Raw genomic sequence first — 21,543 nt, 5'->3', positions numbered from 1 at the left:
TCAGCAGTAGACTAAACCCCACACATTAGTAAGACTAAAAGATCAGACATGTACATTTGATGTGTTTGATAGCATCAGCATAGAATTAACTAGTCAGGAAATTAGAAGTTTTGTGTGATTTTATCTTGAAATTTTGAGGGAGCTGTTTGTGTTGCCCCTGCTAAATTGTTTAAATAAAATATCCTAGCTGTGTCATTAATCTCTGCCTTTATCACCTTACTACTCCTTACAGATAAAGGAGTCATGTTCAGTATATGAAAATGTGTTATAGTGTCATGGTCCGTGGTCCTGTGTCTGAGGAATGCGTGACGCTCGGGTAGCCACACCCCCGGGCTATCACCGGCACATCTGTTCTCCATCACGGTGACTACACGGAGATCTACTGAACCCGGCACTGATGGAAGGCTCCACGCCAGTCCGTTAGTCCCCCCACAGTGGTAACTAGACTTCCACGAAAGCGTGCATTCCCTTCTGGTTGGAACTGTGTTTAATCTGCCTACTTGTGTCCAGGTTTCGACTCGGCGTCTGCCACCTGCCTGTCCTCCGGCTCAACTGGATCACTCGGTGCATCATCTGGCCCATTCGCTATTTCCACGGACTTTCTGCTCACGGACTGCCACACTTCCCTCCCGAGCTCCCACAGTCCCGTTCCATCGTAAGCCCCCTACTCTAACTAAGTCCTGATGTGTTTTCCCTACTTTCCGGCTCCCTAGTAATCATCTCCCCTTTCTATTGCAGCCTCCCATGGTCCCGATCCTGGCTTCCTCGTGTCATTATTCCCCGGGTTTTTAGTTTCTTGTTTTGCTCTCTAGTTTTCCCGGGTCGCCTTTCGTTATTTCAATAAAGTGTCTTTTCTGTTAGCGCGGAGTCTGCATCTGGATCCTTTTGTGCACGCGCGCCGTGGCGCATAACATATAGTTTTAGTTGTATCAGTATGGATGTAGATTTCTGGACTGGTGAACTTGTGATTAAAACACCACTTTATAAGGAAACCATGAATTTGGTCTTCACTCACTCTTCGATTACTTTGATGTCCATGAAGGCGTTTCCATCATAGCGAACCGTCACACCAAAGTTCATGGAGACAGTGTAGTGTTTTCCTGACTTGAACACAGAAATACCAGGGGACGGAGACAGTGGCAGATTGACATTGGTCCCATTAACCTGTATGGGAAAATAGGCAGAGTACATCAAATCTGGCCAACATTTTCATTTTTTAATTACCCATGTCACAACATTACTATCTGTAACTGAAAAGAAACGTTCCTTTAGTGGGCGATCGTGGCTCAAGAGTTGGGAGTTCGCCTTGTAATCGGAAGGTTGCCGGTTCGAGCCCTGGCTTGGACAGTCTCGGTCGTTGTGTCCTTGGGCAAGACACTTCACCCGTTGCCTACTGGTGGTGGTCAGAGGGCCCGGTGGCGCCAGTGTCTGGCAGCCTCGCCTCTGTCAGTGCGCCCCAGGGTGGCTGTGGCTACAATGTAGCTTGCCATCACCAGTGTGTGAATGTGTGTGTGAATGGGTGGATGACTGGATATGTAAAGCACTTTGGGGTCCTTAGGGACTAGTAAAGCGCTATATAAATACAGGCCATTTACCATTTCTCATGCCAATGATGTCTGTAAATGTCATGCCCGACATGTTAAACGCAGCTGCCGGCATGGCAAGCGAAAGTGGATCGAAGCCAAAGGCATGAATGCACAAGAAAACAGTCGACCAGAACGATACCCGAATATTAAATCGCATTGTACGATCTAACAGGGGCTCGCAGTGGCCGCTCTGTCCCAATCCGAGACAAAATGGACGAGTCCTCCTCACTGACGCTGAGCAAGACCAACGTTGAGCCAAACAGTTCTGCGATACTTTAAACCAGCCCGAGCCACTCCACTTGTTCGAGGCCGAAGAACTTGCACCCTCCATGGATCTTCTTCCTTTCGATATCGGAAAAATTAGCAACGCCGAAGTCAAGACAGCGATGTTGGCCTGGACGAGTTCCTCCCCACAATGCTGAAGGACGACAAAGCCCAGTTGGATGCCGCCCTTAGAAGTCCCCTAAATGCCTGCTGGTCAACATCGCATGTACCCTATGAATGGGTAATTTCAACGACTTCAAGAAAGCTTTTGACAACGTCCACCGGCCGACTCTATGGGCTATCCCACGTCAATATGGAGTCCCCCAGCAGTTTGTATACGCCTTTTGTGGTCTCTGCTCCAACTCCCGGTTCTGCGTCCAGACAGATGATTGGATGGCGCCCTTAGAAGACCCCTAAATGCCTGCTGGACAACATCGCGTGTACCCTATGAATGGGCAAAAGGTGTTATCACCAAACTTCCCGAAAGGCGATTTGGGTGACTGTAACAACTGCCGGGGCATCACGCTCCTGTCGGTACCCGGGAAAGTGCTTTGCCTTATTCCTTTGAATTGGCTACTGGGCCCCTACTGGGCTCGACTACGGAAGACCTCCAAGAATGGACTGCAGCTTTGCAGAGGGAGGTGAGGAAGTCGGATTACGAATAAGCGCCAAGAAAACCAAGGTACTCGGAGTTGGCTACACAACTGCCCATGTTCCCGTCATAATCAACCAATAACGTGCTGATAAGTTGGAAAATTTCACATATCTGGGCAGCATCATCTCGAATTATGGGATCTCTGATCAAGATGTAAACTCCAAAGTAGGGAAGGCTGCCGGTGTCCTCCGACGTCTCCAATTCAATTCATTTAAATTCAATGTTTTTTATATAGTCCCAAATCACAAAAACAGTCACCTCAAGGTGCTTTATATTTTAAGATAGACCCTACAATAATACATACAGAGAAAAAAAACAACAATCATATGCCCCATTGACCAAGCACTTTGGTGACAGAGGCGTCTTTTAACAGGAAGAAGCCTTTGGCAGAACCAGCGAAAGCAAGGCCGACCAAATATCACATGGCGTCGAATGTTTATGGATGATCTGAAAACAGTCGACATCGCCTGGGACGAAGCTGAAACATTCGCCCCTGACCGTCATCGATGGAGATTGTTAGCTGCCCGATGCGTCGCTCGGCGTAGGAGGAACTAAGTGTTAAGTGTAAGTGCAAGTTTCTTTCCATGGTCAATTGCAGTGGTTTTCAGAAGTGTTCCTGAGCATGTGCAGTGATTTGTACCACAGAATGATGTTTGTTTGTAATGCAGTAGTGCCTGATAACGTGAAAGCGTGATTGGTTTTCACATGCAAAACATCCTGTTTCTTCCTCTCATGTCTTACCTGCACAGTGCCACCTTTGAGAATGGAGATCTTTATCATCTGTGCGTATACATGTACGGCATTCACATAGGAGATGGTCGGCCTGTTATACCGGTTTTCATTGTCAGTATGGACCTCAAAGTAGGGCACAGTTGTGTCATTGCATGGACTAGACATCAGATAGCTGCAGTTGCCCATGAAGTCATATTTGCGTTTGTCAAAGCTGGTGTAGTGTGGATCGCCAGATGCTATGCATGTGGATGTACCTAAAGGAATAATATATGAGAAAATTGTAATTTCCACACTGTCAACTATCAAGTTATACCGACTGACTGTAAAGCACAACACAAGGTGCTCTTTGTGCAGATGTAATTTATTACACTGCATTAAATCAAGTCAACAACAATAAAGTCAACAAACATTATTACCTTTAGGATAACAGCCTGCAACACCATTAACCTCTCGACACTCTTCAGTGGGGTCACAGGAGTTATCAACACATTCCAAAGTGTAGTTCCCTACACAGCGACACAGCTTTGTGCAGCCATCTCCAAATACTATCTCACCAGGCTGGATAAAATGAAAACAATCAGTACTGAGAAAGTATACTGTATGTCTTTAAATGTACACTGTACACAGTACTAACTAGGACATCTGACCTCATAATAGTTATTGTTGTCATCTAAACAACCACACTTGTCCAGTGGCACGCAGTGCCGTCCTTTGAAGACAAAGCCTGGTTTGCAGAAACACCCAGTGATGCAGGAGCCAGAACAGTTGGTAGAGGGTTCCATACATGTAGGAATGCAAGCTGGACCACACTCTATATACTCTGCGTTAGGAGGACACAGGTCTGGGTAGAAAGAAAAAGGATTACTGGAAAATGAGCAGATACTCTTTCAGGAACTAAAAAGGTAGGAAGTTATTATGCAGTGTTAACAAACTCAGTCCAAACTAACAACATCAGTTGAGACAGTGGAGGTTTGGAGCGCCTGTTGCTAAAATGACTGCATTTATTTACTGCATTTCTAGGGCCAGTCGGATAAAGCACTTGACACTGTAATCCGCATCCATGCATTCATGCAGCTATTTCTATGTGAAGCTGTGTGATTAACATACCCAGAGGGTGGCATTCATATTCTCCATCTTGTAGTTGGCAGCTCTCAGTAGTTGGGTTACAGCTGGTGTTATGACACTGTAGCAGACCTCCACTGTGACACATACACTTTTGTTCACAACCCTCCAAGTACCAGTCATCGCCCACCTGACAAATGTACACAGAATGCAAAAAACAATCAAAATTTTGTCATGTAATTCTCTCTTATATGTCTGTGAAGGTTCTCAGTCATCCAGGTCATCGTAGTCATATGAGCTTGCAAAGAAAAGCGTCTGGACTTCTTTAAGTCTTTAAGTCTTCAAGCAACTTAAAGAAGTCCAGACGCCTTTCTTTGCAGACTCCTTTTACATTCTCTCTTATACATCACACGAATATAAAGATCAAAATGATAAATATACATTTGGATGCAAACCAGGGATTCTGTATGCCACTAACTAATTAGGCCAACCTTTACTCATTTATTTATTGATTTTGGGCTTGCTAATTGTGGTGGCACCAGTATGTAAATGCTATGACATAAATACAAATTCTATAACACCAGTGTCTTTTAAATTCAGGTAAAATACAGTATAATAAATATAATCTGTGCTTGATAAGTTGAAAGTAAAAATCTTTGTTGTAAAACCAATATTTATGTGCCAACAGTTCTCTGCAGTCTATGCACCCTTAATTTAGTTGAGTTTTAATTTCTTTTGTACTGTAGGGTCTTTGTGTCTCTTGGCGTCTCTCCTGTTGAAGTTATAAAGAGAACTGAAAATGATGTTAGCATGAGCTTAGCACATTTTAAAGGTAAATGGAATATGGTTTTAATTGTTTGGAGGCTGTTTCCACTTACAGGGTGATAGGTTCCACTGGGGTCCACACAACCACAGTCTCTCAGTTCCACACATTTGTCATCACTGAGAATGAAGCCAGGGTTACACTCACAACCCTCCACACACACTTCCTCACAGCCAGGTGGTCCCACCACACCAAGACATGTCTCAGGACATGAACTCACACAAAGGGAGTAGGAGCTATTGGGAGGACAGGTCAGAGCTGTGTGGACAAACACAGGGATGAACAATAATGAGAGGGAACAATGGTGGACAAATAGCAACAGAGAAGGGAGTGGGTAGTACGATGATTCAAAGACAGGGCACCTACGTATCTCATATTGATTTAACTCAGTGTCATAAATGAAAGCAAGGATAATATTAACTGCATTGAATATTTTACATTGGTTTCAGCATTGTGCACTGTATCTTAAACTCTCCTCCCTATACAATTATAAATATGATTATAAGTTCAATTATAATGTTGGTGAGCAGGATGTAATATATCGTGGTTATATTTACAGGTGGAGACAACTTCCAAATGGAGAAGCTATGGCATGCACCCCATTTAAAAGGGAAAATGCTGAAGGCTCATTTTTCCAAAATGAAAAGGTATTATTCAAGTCTTTATTCATTTATGCTTCAGAATGGGGCTTATCAAGCCAATGGGTGATATCACTGTGACTATGTTTTATATATCATATATCTTTTAGATATATTTGGTATATCTCAGATTCAAACTTACGGCAGAAGTCTGGAGTTCTCCATTGGTAGACTTTGGCTCCAGCACTATGACATGCGTCAGTGTAGGCCTGGAGCTGGTCACACAGCACGTGCTGCTGGCCATTGAACTGACACATGTCATACACACAGCTTTGGAAGAATGGAGTGGGATTAACTACACTGATGCACTCCCTGTAACAGAGAAAAGCACTCACTTAGCTTAGGTAGGAAAAGGCAGAGGCTCATATATACTGAAAATCTGAGTTCGAACAAACAAACAAGCTACAATTGGTGGTGAAACAGTCAACAATTGTTGCATAAGTTTAGCAACAATTCACTAGATGGGGCCATTGAATAAAGGTGAATGGCTTAAACATGAATTGAACTGCGGTTTGGGGAAGGTCTCGCTGTGGACTGGCAGCGGCTCCTGGGCTGGCAGATCCCCAAAGAAGACATCCCCTAGAAGCAGCAATAACTGTGCATTGTGAAGGTGAAAGACCTCTGCAGGAATAATTCAATTTTTCAATTCAATTTATTTATACAGCCCCAAATCACAACAACAATTGCCTCAAGGTGCTTTATATGTAAGGTAGACCCTGCAATAATACCTACAGAGAAAACCCAACAATCATATGACTCCCTATGAGCACGCACTTTGGGAATTGGGAAGGAACAACTCCTTTTAACGGGAAGAAACTTCTGGCAAAACCATTCCCATGGAAGGACAGCCATCTGCCGCTACCGGCTGAGGTGGAAGAAGGAAAGCAGGACAAAAGAGAAGCGCAGAGAGAAGGTGGTCAAGGATTCCAGAGAGTGGAGTGGTTGAGCTTGGAAAATTATGAAGGAATGGTGGGAGAAGACCACAAAGCAGATTTCAGACAACGAAAGACCTTAATAGATGAATGAGGAGAACCCCTGATCGAGTGGCAACGTGGCTCGACTGGTGTGGAGGCTGGATGGATGCATGTCTGTATTTTAAGACATCAGGCAATGGCTTGACGGCTCGTAAAAGCTTTTACTGCTGTGTTTGAAAATGATCGATATGGAGACAAAGACTGGCAATACGGTGTCAGGAATGTGCATTGTTATGTTTTGGGAAAGATAGATAGATGCATGGACCCTGGCATCCAAGTTATTGGGGAAAGAGGGAAGAGAAAGTGGCTTCCAGGTTCCAAAAAACACGCTGCTGCATTTTGTGAAAAAGGGAGGGAATTCTGCTGGATTTGTAAAGGAGGAAAAGAGAAAGAAAACATGGCATCCCAGTGCTAAAAGCCTGCTGCTGTATTTGTACAGGAGGAACAGAGAAAGTAACCCAGAATCCCAGGCCCAAAGGCTTGCTGGTGCATTTGCAAAGGAGGGACAGAGAAAGAGAACCTGGCATTCCTGTGCCAAAACACATGCTGCTGCATTTTTGTGAAAAAGGGAGGGACAGAAGAGGAACTGGCAACCCGGTGCTAAAAGCTTGCTCCTGCATTTGTGAAGGAGGGATAGAGAAAGAAAGCCTGACATCCTAGTGCCAAGAAGCATGCTGCTGCATTGTGCGAGGGAGGGATAGAGGGGAAGGGAAACTGGAATCTCCTGGGTAGAAAACCTTGTTGATGCATTTGCAAATGAGGAATAATAACTTGGCATCCTGGTGCCAAAAGCTCACTGTTGCATTTGCAAAGGAGGGTTATAGAAAGAACCTGGTATTCCAGGTGTTTTGCAACGATAGATAGAGATAAACTGGCAAGTCATTGGTAAAAACTTGCTGCTGCGTTTGAGAATGAGGGACAAAGAACGAAACTGGCATCCCAGTGCCAGAAGGGTTCATTACAGCATTACAGTAATAGTATTGAAAATATTTATTCATATTTTACAGGTCAGTTGGGTGATTACCAGGCATGCTGCCATCTATTTCATGATTTTATAAGGTCAGGAAAAAAACGTTGTAAAATCCCAGGAATCCCATCAGTTTAACCAAGTCGATAACCAAAAGTGGAGGGGTTGTGAATTCTTACCGGAAGGGTCCAGTAGGGTCTGTAATTTTACCACATTTCTCTGGTTTTACAACTTCAGCTTCCAAATTGGGGTCACAGTCTGGATCAGGCTTTGTTCCTGGGGTACATCTGGTCAACACAAATACAAAACACAGTTACATCCTCTTCAGTTTGTCAGAAAGAGTCCGACATCAAGGTAACGAAAGACATAACCAGAAGAAATCCAAAAGACAGAAAGATAGATATGTTGGAACTCACGAGTCATCTTCATCGTCTTTGGTCTGCCAGCTGTTCCCAAAGTCATTACTATTTCCTGCCACAGTGCCATCTGGTTTAGTGAAGTCATTGTCTGGGTTCCCATCATAGTCACCACAAAGGCCACACATTTGGTCATAGTAGGAGCTGGTAGAACAAAGTCAAGGTAGGATATGTAGGATTAAAATAAGACAAGCTTAAGAATATTTGCAATGTTTAATAAGGTGTTGCTTGGCCTTTTATTGTAATTCTAGAAACAAATGAAGAGAATGCAAAGATCCCTGATACAATAAACCAGGGCATCGTTAGTATATATTAAAAGTTGCATAAGTCCACAATATGCACACAAATGGACTGCTTTGTTTTCACAACATACATAAAACAACTGGTGATGTTCAGCAGTTTAGATCGTTATCTATCAGAGTTTCTTCAGATCGTTAGGTTATGGTTGCATCGGAGGAAAGTGGTCATCAAAAAAAGAATGATGGAGCAATGGAGACAGTGGTCAGGTGTATTGTATGAATGTGTGAAGCAAATAAAAAGAAGTTCTACAATATCAAAATAGTTCAAACCAATATTTATACTAACCTGGGAACTGAGATCTGGGCATAATGGTTTCCATCCCAACGCACCCTCAAGCCAAAGGATGTTTGAAGCGTGATGAACTGACCAGCAAGACTAATAGACATGAGAGGAGAGGGGGAGTGGGGCAGAGCCACCCGTACTCCGTTCACCTGATTCAGTGATGAAGAAAAAGATGTTAAGAACATAAGAATATAAAGATGTTAAACAGACTGTGTAAACGTCTAATTGGTGGACAGGTCAGGGAGTATAAAAGTACAAAGAGTGTGCAATGTGCAGTATATCAGGCAAAAACAGACTTTGTATAGTTTTAACAAGCAAGAAAGACATTGCTTTATGCCTATCACACTGTGTTATCTTTGGCATAGATTCAACTGACAAAATGGGAAAAATCTGTTTTGTTTTTTTTACATGTTGTTAACAACAAAGTAACTAAAGATATAATTTGAGTTCTTTGCTAAAATGTCAGTTATGTGTAGACATAAGACATACATGGTGATGATACAACTACTGTGTGGGATGTCTGCTGGCACACATTTTACTTAAAGATGGGAAATATAAGAGATAGTAATTCATTCACATACTGACCAGTGTTCTACTGCTCTTCATCAGGGTCACAGTAATTCCATCCACTGTCACATATAGCTTCCTCAGGTATGACACTCCTGCAACTCCTCTCTCTTCATTCTTTGCCTCCACAGAGAACCAAGGGCCTGCACAGGGAAGACCACGACAATCAGGAATATTGTGTGTTTATATTAAAGGTGAACATTGGCATTAACATACAAACCACCACTGACATTCAGTGTCTTCTCTTTGCAGCAAACGTGAATGAAAACAACATCTGTGATGCTTTGCGATGAAAATAATAAATGAGTAAATTTAGCTCATTTAAACTTTCATTTGTGTGTGTGGTGTGGCAAGACTAGAACAGGTGCAATGAAACCCAAACATCTTAATGAATAAATGTCTCAAAATAGTGTGTACCTGTGCTGTTCCTACAGCTTCTGGCCAGTGTGTAAGTACAGGTTCCCATGAAGCTGTAGTACTTCTTGTCAAAGGTGTTGTAGTGTGGATCCCCAGAAACTACACAATCCTGAAAACCTGAGAGAGGGAAAAACATCAGGAACATCAGACTGAAACACAGATGAAGCCACTGTAGAACAATTACCTAATAACAGTGCAGTTCACTGCTGCTTTGGACTTGTACTGGCATTAAAATAGATGCAAGGAATATATCCTTTCCTGACTAGACAAAAATTTTCTGCAACTCTGTGATGTTATAGTGTTGTTATAGACAAACTGTACAGAAGAGAGCAAAAGAAACATAACAGCAACACACACATAAATATTTCACTGTTATTGAAAGTAAAAGACACCTGTGGTTTGTGCTTCTCTATCTTCCATTACTCAATCTAATTATGTATATTAGAGCAGGGATAGAAAATGCTAGTTTGAGAACTTTGACAAAGTCTACAGCATCACGTCAAACACAGTTGCAAAACTTTTCAGGTTGGCAGTCCAACCCATGAGATCTGGAAACCTACTTAGAATATAATGGCTACAGCTTTGCTGTGTTTTTTTAGGTGTGAACATTACAAACATACTCGTAGGATAGCAGCCCAGCTCTCCATCCTGAAGTTTACATTCATGCATTGGGGGGCATTCAGAGGCTTCACAGGTAATTCCAGCTGCACCACACCAACATTTTCGCTTGCAGTCTTCCTCAAAAAACTCCTCTCCAGGCTGACAAACAGACAACAAAATTGACAATTAAGCATAGCAGGCACAGATGATTCTTTGTAGATCATTTTATGCATGTATGTATGAAAATGTTGTTTTAGAGAGGACATAAAGAGACTGCAAGTGACCTGACTTGAAATACAAAGGACCAAATGATTCACTGCCGGCCTATCAGACCCACTTCACCATACCTCATAATACTGGCCGTTCGTGTGGTTGCAGCCACACATGTTCTCCTTAACGCACTTGCCAGCACTCAGGACATAGCTGGGATCACACACACAGGACTCAGAGCAGGGACCAGAGCAGGAGGGGGGTTTTCCAAAGCATGTTTCCTGACAAGGATCTGCACAAGGTTCGTAGTGGCTGTTTGGGGGACAGCTCAGTGCTAAGCAGACCACAAGAGGTTGAAGTTAGTGATAGGAAACAAAAGTATGTGCTGGTTAAAATATAAAATGACAGCTTTTCACAAGAAAAGAGATACGTCTTTGGCACTTCCAGCTGTGTTGTCTTCCGTGTAACTAGATTGTTTGAGTTTGGTGGTAACCCAGTCTCCTGCAGCCTCTTGGCATATGTTGTCTGCCCAACTAGGTATGCTAAAGCAGCACTCCCTCGGTTAACTTTAGTGAGTAGGAAGCCCGTATGAAGTACTCTTCCACAAGTCAAAACTGACATAAACTTCTTTGTGTTATTTTCTCCCAACTACTCAGCCAAGCTGATTTTTACCTAATGATATACCTAAAGATATTTTACTACTAAATTAAATCATTTGTCCTTCCAATACTCACGGCAGAAGGTTTCATTCCTCCATGGTCCAAGGTTGACCCCACGATCTTGGCATTCATTGACATAGGCTTCAATGGCTTCACACAAAATGGGCTTGGCACCATCCAGCTCACACAAGTCAAAGACACAGTCCCTGAAGTAATTCTGAGAACAAACAATCACTTTGTTACAATGCTTTATATTGTGTGACCATCTAAAACCACATATTCAAATTATTCCACTATTACTAATATCACATTTTCACCCTGAATGCACACACACATACACAAATACAACAAGCTCAGAATAAGGACTGGTTCCACATTTGTTCATTATATGTGCACTATCCTCTACATGAACATACATTGGGGTTGACTTTGGGATGGCACACAGCAAAAGGTCCATTTTTGTCCAGCAGAATGCCACAATATCCAGAGCTTTCATACAGTTCCTGTTCTTCTTCATTGCACCCAGGGATCGTAGTGTTGGGTTTCTCATTACATCTGTCAAGACAGACCATCATCTTAAGAACATTTGTCTTTTGTCAATGGTAAATGTTTCTTTACACTTGCATCTCTGCAATACTCACTCTGGATTCATGTTCCAACTGTGTCCAAAGTCATTGGCATTTTCAGCTAAGCTTCCATCTGGTTTGCGGAAGTCATCTTTGGTATCTCCATCATAGTTGCCACACAGGCCACACAGCTTGTTCTGATAGCTGCAGATTGCAGAAAATGATTGTGTTAGAGTCTTATGCAAGAAAGACTAACAAGTCAGCCAGAACTACAACGTGTTTTAATTGCAGCCAAGTTTCTTTTCAGCAGTAGACTAAACCCCACACATTAGTAAGACTAAAAGATCAGACATGTACATTTGATGCGTTTGATAGCATCAGCATAGAATTAACTAGTCAGGAAATTAGAAGTTTTGTGTGATTTTATCTTGAAATTTTGAGGGAGCTGTTTGTGTTGCCCCTGCTACATTGTTTAAATAAAATATCCTAGCTGTGTCATTAATCTCTGCCTTTATCACCTTACTACTCCTTACAGATAAAGGATTCATGTTCAGTATATGAATATGTGTTATAGTTTTAGTTGTATCAGTATGGATGTAGATTTCTGGACTGGTGAACTTGTGATTAAAACACCACTTTATAAGGAAACCATGAATTTGGTCTTCACTCACTCTTCGATTACTTTAATGTCCATGAAGGAGTTTCCATCATAGCGAACCGTCACACCAAAGTTCATGGAGACAGTGTAGTGTTTTCCTGACTTGAACACAGAAATACCAGGGGCCGGGGACAGTGGCAGATTGACATTGGTCCCATTAACCTGTATGGGAAAATAGGCAGAGTACATCAAATCTGGTCAATTATTAGCCAACATTTTCATTTTTGAATTACTCATGTCACAACATTACTATCTGTAACTGAAAAGAAACGTTCCCTCATCATGCCAATGATGGCTGAGCAACAGATTATGACATAAAAAAAAAAGAAGAACAACATAATAATTGATTATTTTCAACTTGATTCCACTCTAACCCATTTCAATAACAATTGGCACATGGGCACATTTATAGCTGTGTTACATTAACGCAACAAAATCACAACCGGTCCTTGAATTGTTTGTTTGGGTCTGGGTGTAATTGGCCCAGGAGTTCTTGGTTTGGGTGTAGTTGTTTTTGGTGATGTGGTATGGAAGCCTTTCTGGATCTTATTATATGTTTGTTTTCTTTACATCAACTCCACCGTTGCCAGTCCCCAACCGGTGGACGCTGTCAAAAGCCTTGTAGTTCAAAGTTGTTTGGTGAAGTTGGTTCAGGACCAGCTGGCCTTTGACCCGCATGCTCCTGCAGAGCAGCATAAGAGGGCCACGGCCGCATACTAAGACCTTGTCGGACAGGTCAAATGCAGCTGCCGGTGTGACAAGTGAGAGTGGATCGAAACCAAAGGCATGGAAGCCCAAGAAGCAGCCGAACGATACCTGAACCTTATGTCGCATTGTACGAGATCTAACTGGGGCTCGCGGTGGCTGCTGCGTCCAAATCCAAGAGAAAAATGGACGAGTCCCGCTCACCCTAGCTGAGCAAGACCAACGTTGAGTCAAACACACGCCGAAGTCAAGAAAGCGATCCGATTCCTCAAGAGTGGAAAGGCTGCTGGCCTGGACGAGATCCTCCCTGAAATGCTCAATTACAGTCATCATCATCAAACTTCGGAAGGAAGGTGATTTGGGCGACTGTAACAACTGGCAGGGCATCACATTGCTGTTGGTACCCGGGAAAGTGTTTTTCCTCATTCTTTTGAGTTTGCTACGATGTGCAGTGGGCGAATGACTGGGAGAAGAGCAGACTGGCTTTCGGAGTGGCCAGTCCTGAGTCAACCAAATATTCACCCTCCGCATGATCATTGAACAAACATCGTAATACCAAAAGAAGATTTCTATTAATTTCATCGACTTTGAGACGGCTTTTGACAGCGTCCACCGGCTGACTCTAAGGGCTATCTAACTTCAATATGAAGTCCCCCAGCAAGTTTGTAGATGCCTTTTGTGGTCTCTACTCCAACTCCTGCTGCTGCGTCCGGAGAGACGATTTCTCAATGGATTTCTTCAAGATTAATACTGGCATCAGACAAGGATGCGACTTCAGAGTAGGGAAGGCGGCCGAAGTCTTCCGATGTTTCCAGTTCTACTCAATTTAATTCAATTTTATTTATATAGTGCCCAATCACAACAACAGTAACCTCAAGGTGCTTTATATTTGAAGGTAGACCCTATAATAATGCATACAGAGAACAAACCCAACAATCATATGACCCCCCTATGAGCAAGCACTTTGGCGACAAAGGCGACTTTTAACAGGAAGAAACCTGCGGCAGAACCAGGCTCAGGGAGGGGCGGCCATCTGCTGCGACTGGTTGGGGTGAGAGAAGGACCTATCTCTAACCTATTTGGAACTCGACGTCCCTGAATGTTAGGATCAAGATCAGACTATTGAACTATTGTCATTCCGATGGCACTGGTAGCTAGCGAAACCTGGCTAGCAAAACCAGGTAGCTAGCGAAACCTGGCTAGCTACCAGTGCTAGCCAGGTTTCGCTAGCTAGCACTGGTAGCTAGCGAAACCAGTGCCAGTTGAGTGATCAACAAATGTGATCACTCAACTCCTGAACATGTGCAAAGTGGTAAGTGTAAGTGCAAGTTTCTTTCCATGGTCAATTGCAGTGGTTTTCAGAAGTGTTCCTGAGCATGTGCAGTGATTTGTACCACAGAATGATGTTTGTTTGTAATGCAGTAGTGCCTGATAACGTGATAGCGTGATTTGTTTTCCTTCCTTCTCTTATTTCTTACCTGCACAGTGCCACCTTTGAGAATGGAGATCTTTATCATCTGTGCGTATACATGTACGGCATTCACATAGGAGATGGTCGGCCTGTTATACCGGTTTTCATTGTCAGTATGGACCTCAAAGTAGGGCACAGTTGTGTCATTGCATGGACTAGACATCAGATAGCTGCAGTTGCCCATGAAGTCATATTTGCGTTTGTCAAAGCTGGTGTAGTGTGGATCGCCAGATGCAACGCACGTGGATGTACCTAAAGAAAATAACAAGAGATAAATGGTATATTGGCATTTTGATACGAATGTAATGTATTGATGTAATCAAGAATTTAAGGCAGATTTTTCCGTGAAGGTTCTCAGCCATCCAGGTCATCGTAGTCTAAGAACCTTGGAAAGAAAAGTGTCTGGACTTTTCTTTAAGACATTTCACCTCTTCAGCTTCTTCAGTTCTAAGAGCAACTGGTGGACAGTCACAGACTTTTAAGCCCTATTGGGAGTGTCCCTAAGAGGATGCCAATGTCCACATTTTGGACAGAGAAGACAGATGGTTTGAAAGAGGAATAAAATAAGCCATTTGTCCACTGTGAATGACCATCTTTCAACAGAGGGACAGGTTTACGACACCGACTGTCTGCCATCTATAATGCAGTTTTGAGATCCTTCCCAGACGCCTTAACACCCATTCACATACTGGGTCATTTCACCTCAGTAAGTCACATGATAGGTTGAGGCTAGGTCTCACAATGGATTCACCCGAAACCTGTGCTGATTGTGACCCACACCTGTTTTCTAACCGTGGCTCATGTGATAATGGAGAGGAACATTAGGGGGTCCACGGCCCCCTTAGGTCCACTCCCAATTAGGGATGGGTTCTGACATAAACGGTATGACATAAACACTTGACCCCTGTTTCAATTCAGGGGGTCAGTGTTGACATTGTGGAGGACTATAAATACCTTGGAGTACACATTGACAATAAACTGGACTGGGCTGCAAACACAACAGCACTTTACAGGAAGGGCCAGAGTCGTCTCTATTTTTTGAGGCGACTGAGGTCCTTCAACATCTGCCAGAAAATGCTGAGGATTTTCTATGAGTCTGTTGTGGCCAGTGCGATCCTCTATGCTGTTGCATGCTGGGGGAGCAGGCTGAGGGTCGCAGATGCCAACAGACTTAATAAACTAATCCGTAAGGCCAGCAATGTTGTGGGGATGGAGCTGGACTCCCTCAAGGTGGTGTCGGAGAGGCGGATGCTGTCCAAGATAAAGACAATGTTGGATAACACCTCCCACCCACTCCATGACATGCTGGTCAGTCACAGGAGCTCGTTCAGTGAGAGACTGAGATTACCGAAAAGCACCACTGAACGACACAGGAAATCATTCCTGCCTGTGGCCATCTCCCTGTACAACGCATCCACTTAACACACTGTTTGCTGCTACAACTACACATGTTTCTTTTCCAACTATTTATTTATGAGTGACTTATGTATGTATGTATGTATGTATATATATGTATATATTGTACTATTCTTAGTTAGTGTATTGTCTGTCTTGTCTTAATGTTGGTTTAAAATGGAGCACTGTAACAAAAAATAATTTCCCCCAGGGATCAATAAAGTATTCTGATTCTGATTCTGATTCTGATAACCAGACCGAAAAGCAGCGCACATTTCGGTGCTTTATTTCGGTGCTTTTTTTTCCTGAGCTGTGATACACTTTAGATTCTAGCCAATCATTTTACGTTTCCGAGGATGCCCAAGGCGAAGCGGTCAAAAGTCTGGCTGTACTTCACAGCAAAAGATGCAAACTCAGCAGCCTGCAACAAGTGCTTTGAGGTGATACTGTGCAAAGGAGGTAACACCTTGAATCTGATGAAACACTTGGCGATGCATAGCGTTTTTTTAAAAGCTGAGAAATGCACTGTATTTGATAGCTTGCTGCAAGACCTCGCACCAAGCACATTTACTGCGGATGTGGTGCCTGTTATTGACCCGGAGTTAGCAACATCCCCGAAGAGGAGAGTCCTGGCCCTAGCCCTGCCAGTGTAGCAAAAATGATGATGGTGGCGGCAGCAGCCATTCTTCTCTGGGTGAGTAGCTTACTGTTGTTCGTATGTAATTCACGTTGAGTAGGCTAACCACATTATTAAATTAATGCACATAAGGTGAACTAGCAAACACTGTCGGTGTTACATGCGGCCGTCTTCTTGTTTGATGGCAGATACTCCCTTCATGTTGTATCAACAGAAAAGGCTAACTTGGTTATCATTTTGCAGAAAAAAAGAGACTGCAAAAAATAAAAACATGAGAGGTTTTTGGACAAAGATTTTGTTCTCCATTCTTTAAGCACTGGTTCGAGCACCGTTTAAGCACCGGCACCGTTTCAGAAGTACTGGTTTGGCACCGGTATCGGATAAAACCTAAATGATACCCATCCCTAATCAGGACGCTACAACACAGAGCGAACACCATCCCCACAGACACAGCGGCCAGGGAGGCAGAAGAACATCACATCAAGAAGGCCCTGAGTAAATGTGATTATCCCAGCTGGACTTTTGTCAAAGCTGGTAAGGCGCCAAAAGAAAGCTCCAGCCGATCCAGGAGAGAAGGACAACGGCTGCCTATGTTAGGATGCCTGGGTCGTTGACCCAAGGTTTTGAGTTTATTATATTATTTATCATTTCTAGTCTTTGTTTTCTTTGTTAGAGTTCTGTCTTATGGTTTATGTCTCTGTGTAAACCTTAGTTGCTGTCTCCCCTGCCTGCTATATCCCCGTGTCCAGTCAGTGTCTGTGTCTGCCCTGGTTCCACGTCTCTGTTCCCTCTGTAGTGCTTGCCTATGAGTCTGTGTCTGTAAGTTCAGTCTGTGTTATGTTTCCTGTGTTACTTTGAAAGTCCATGTAAATGCATCTGGTTGTGCTTCCTTTGTCTCGTTAGGCCTGGTTTTCCTCAGCTGTGTTTCCCTCCTATTACCCATTCCCTGATTCCTCCCTCCGTGTATTTAAGCCCTGTGTTTCTCTGTGTCCGCGTTGCGATCTACCCTTATCTAGCTGCGTTTTCTATCTGTGTAAGTGTATTTTGTATTCCTAGTTTTGTTACCCTTTTCAGTTTACGTTCCGCCTCTGAGTGTCTGCACATTGCGTCCTCCTACTACCACCTAAAGAAAAGCCACCTAAAGAAAGCTCCAGGAGAGAAGGACAACCGCTGACTATATAGTGACCTATAGCTATCCCGTACATGTCAGGAGTATGTCAGGAGTATCGAAGCAGTCTAGATGCATTTTTTCTAAACACCGGGTCTCTGTGGCTTTTAAACCCCAAAACACGCTGCGCCAAAAATGGGTCCACCCCAAGGATCGGGTCCCCCGACACAAATAGAGTAACATAGTGTACGCTGTTAAGTGCCAGTAGGATTGTCAGGATTTATACATCAGGGAAACCAAACAACCTCTGGCTACAACACAGAAGAGCCACCTCGTCAGGCCAGGACTCTGCAGTCTATTTACACCTACAGGCCAGTGACACTCTTTCAATGATGAGGATGTAACATCCTGGACAGGGAGGAACGTGAAAATTTACGTGAAAAGGGAAAGACCATCTCTGAATCGAGGAGGGGGCCTAAGGGTACATCTGTCACCATCTTACAATGCTGTGATTGCAGCCATTCCCCAACTCTCTGTGAATGGGACTCATGGTTATTGATCAGTGGTTGTTGATCAATGGTCATGAGAATTTGCATAATTAAGATCAAGGAACTAACTGTGAAGGTTCTCAGTCATCCAGGTCATCGTAGTCTAAGGAGCTTGGAAAGAAAAGCGTCTGGACTTCTTTAAGTTGCTTACAGACATTTCACCTCTCATCTGAGAAGCTTCTTTCAGACCCAGCAACACACTCAGACCAAAACTGGTTCATCCTAAAGACAAAACTCCTAAACACAAACTTAACAATGTGGTGTATGCTGTACAGTGTAGCGAGGAATGCCCAGACCTCTACATTGGAGAGACCAAACAGCCACTTCACAAACGTATGGCACAACATAGAAAAGCCACCTCCACAGGACAAGACTCGGCTGTCCAACTGCGTCTAAAGGACAAAGGTCACTCTTTCGAGGATGCCAATGTTCACATTTTGGACAGAGAAGACAGATGGTTTGAAAGAGGAATAAAATAAGCCATTTGTCCACTGTGAGCGACCATCTTTGAACAGAAGCGGTGGTTTACGACACCAACTGTCTGCCATCTATAATCCAGTTTTGTTTTTCCTTCCCAGACGCCTCAACGCCCACTCACATCCTGGGCCATCTGACATGCGATTATTTAGAGGATCATTAGGGGTCCTTTGGCCCTCTCAGTGGGGTTACTCCCACAGGGTTTAAATCTGGGACTCTCCACCATTTGACGCTATAACTGAAGAAGCTTCTCAGATGAGAGGTGAAATGTCTTCAAGCAACTTAAAGAAGTCCAGATGCTTTTTCTTTCCAGGCTCCTTAGATTAAGGAACTGACCTCCCAGCCCATTGTTCCTTCTGCGGGCTGGTTTCAGTCATTATGCAAATGTACTGTTTATGAGATTGGAGAAACCTGCAGTCAGCTGAGACTGAAGAAGTCACTTGGATGAGTGACAAAACATTTCTCCCACAAAAACGCTACGTCCAGATGAACAGAATCAACCTCTGGAGTATTATATCAACAATCTTTGAACAGTGGAGTGGTAGTTGTGGACGTGACTACTTTAAAATATTTTTCTCTTTAGATGTGACTAGACCATCCATTGCATATTCATCTATTAAAATTACACATTTTAAGATGCATGTTGTAGTTTCAAGACAAATTTTTTGTTGCCAACCATTATTACCTTTAGGATAACAGCCTGCTACACCATTAACTTCCCGACACTCTTCAGTGGGGTCACAGGAGTTATCAACACATTCCAAAGTGTAGTTCCCTGCACAGCGACACAGCTTTGAGCAGCCATCTCCAAATACGATCTCACCAGGCTGAAAAGAATTAACACAATCAAAACTAAGAAAGCGTGGTGTATAATTACATATTATTCAATTCATTCCATTTTTAGTTATTTAACAACAGTAGTGGCCTCTAGATTTATTTTATTTCTCACAACAGTCAGAAGGAAAAACTCCCTTTTGACAGGAAGAAATCCCTGCCAAACCAGGCACAGTGAGGAGTAGCCATCCGCTGTGACTGGTTGGAGTTGAGAAAAAGAGAAATAAAGGCAAATAAGAAAAAAGACACACTATGGAACACAGCCAGATAAGTAATGATGAGATGAAAAGTGTTTTATAAATAAACACAAAAAGTGAAAAGAGTTAAGCAAAGAAGAGACATTCAGTCTATCATACGAACGCCTTAGTAGCCTTGACCTATTGCAGTATAACTAACTATTTTAGGGTCACCTGCTTCTACCCTAAGTATGAGCTTTATCAAAAAATTGTAAGCATAATCCTAAAAGCAGAGAGGGCGTCTGTTTTGCAAATCTAAACTGAGGGCTGGTTTCACAGAAGAGGGACCTGAAATATAACTTATGCTTGCTATTTTGTTACTACAGTCGACCCCCGATTGTGGTTAGGGACCACAATCACTCTGGGAATACTTAAGAACGCCCTCTAAAAACGCTTATAACTGCCTGTTTTAATAGTTCAAACATGAAATCACCCTGATGAAAATAACTAATGAATATTTTAGATATGCTTTATCAAAAAATCCACAAATAGGCAAATTTTCTGCCAATAATTTAGAGTTACATTCCACAGAAAAATCAACAAATACTGAATAGGCAGAGGTTGACTGTATATCTGTGTTTACTGACCGGGAATTTATGTAGTATATGTAAATAGGACATCTGACCTCATAATAGTTATTCTCATCGTCTAAACAGCCACAACTCTCCAGTGGTATGCAACGCCGTCCCTTAAAAACAAAGCCTGGTTTGCAGAAGCAGCCACTGATACAGGAGCCGGAGCAATTGGTGGAGGGTTCCATACAGGTGGGTATACAAGCTGGACCGCACTCTATATACTCTGCGTTAGGAGGACAGGGGTCTGGATAGAAAGAATAAGATGGAAAATAAAAAGGAGCATGAATGAAAGAACTTCTGGACTTCTGGAATGAAGTATTAATGGAAATATCTGATAAAAACAAGTCTTACTTGGTGGTTTAGATGTAGTTTGTTCAGGAGTTGGTGGTTTGGGTGTTGTTGTTTTAGGTGTAGTTTGTTCAGGAGTTGGTGGTTTGGGTGTTGTTGTTTTAGGTGTAGTTTGTTCAGGAGTTGGTGGTTTGGGTGTTGTTGTTTTAGGTGTAGTTGGAGCAGCAGTTGGTGGTTTGGGTGTTGTTGTTTTAGGTGTAGTTGGAGCAGCAGTTGGTGGTTTGGGTGTTGTTGTTTTAGGTGTAGTTGGAGCAGCAGTTGGTGGTTTGGGTGTTGTTGTTTTAGGTGTAGTTGGAGCAGCAGTTGGTGGTTTGGGTGTTGTTGTTTTAGGTGTAGTTGGAGCAGCAGTTGGTGGTTTGGGTGTAACAGGCTGACCTATAAATGAAACAGATATAGTTTCTCATGTAAACACCGACACAACTGATCCATATTTCTGAAGGTTCTGAATGTGCAAGAAGGCAAATTAAACGTCTTGGGTTGATCTCTCACCTGTGCAGGTCATGATACAAACAGCATCGATAGCAATATCTGTCTGAGGCGTTTCTCCATAGGTACCCACAATTGCAAACTGAAATGCATATAAATGTGCATATGATGTGAAGCCTGTGCACACACAGGAATACACACATAAAGAGACTTGTGGTGTTCTACTATTTACCTTAATAGCATTATTTCCCAGAAAGCGGACGTTTGCCGGCTTCCAGCCTTGTCCCTGGTTCCCCGTTACAGTGAAGAGAGCAGGTCCGAGGGTTTCATCTGGTAAAGAGAAAAACAATTCAAAAAATGATTTTCCTCTTTTCTAGCTTTTGGTCAAACATTCTTCTATTATGATA

The 21,543-nt window shown here is 43.0% G+C and overlaps 1 protein-coding gene across 1 annotated transcript in view; it reads right to left on the bottom strand.

The window, feature by feature from the left end:
- The window catches only part of zanl (zonadhesin, like), an 83,285-nt gene that overhangs the window by 57,745 nt on the left and 3,997 nt on the right, over positions 1-21,543 (bottom strand). Inside the window, 24 exon segments of the mRNA XM_080294900.1 lie at positions 1,016-1,164; positions 3,247-3,491; positions 3,654-3,795; positions 3,885-4,078; positions 4,345-4,489; positions 5,178-5,380; positions 5,903-6,072; positions 7,881-7,988; positions 8,118-8,261; positions 8,703-8,848; positions 9,285-9,409; positions 9,684-9,800; positions 10,304-10,442; positions 10,631-10,827; positions 11,228-11,369; positions 11,569-11,707; positions 11,785-11,922; positions 12,390-12,538; positions 14,560-14,804; positions 19,403-19,544; positions 20,413-20,606; positions 20,714-21,085; positions 21,200-21,278; positions 21,369-21,466. Coding sequence (XP_080151026.1) covers positions 1,016-1,164; positions 3,247-3,491; positions 3,654-3,795; positions 3,885-4,078; positions 4,345-4,489; positions 5,178-5,380; positions 5,903-6,072; positions 7,881-7,988; positions 8,118-8,261; positions 8,703-8,848; positions 9,285-9,409; positions 9,684-9,800; positions 10,304-10,442; positions 10,631-10,827; positions 11,228-11,369; positions 11,569-11,707; positions 11,785-11,922; positions 12,390-12,538; positions 14,560-14,804; positions 19,403-19,544; positions 20,413-20,606; positions 20,714-21,085; positions 21,200-21,278; positions 21,369-21,466 — 3,922 coding nt within the window.

The sequence above is a fragment of the Astatotilapia calliptera genome, chromosome 3 (genome assembly GCF_964374335.1).
Source record: "Astatotilapia calliptera chromosome 3, fAstCal68.1, whole genome shotgun sequence".
In the NCBI taxonomy this organism is placed as follows: domain Eukaryota; kingdom Metazoa; phylum Chordata; class Actinopteri; order Cichliformes; family Cichlidae; genus Astatotilapia; species Astatotilapia calliptera.
This window is presented reverse-complemented; position numbering and strand designations above follow the sequence as displayed.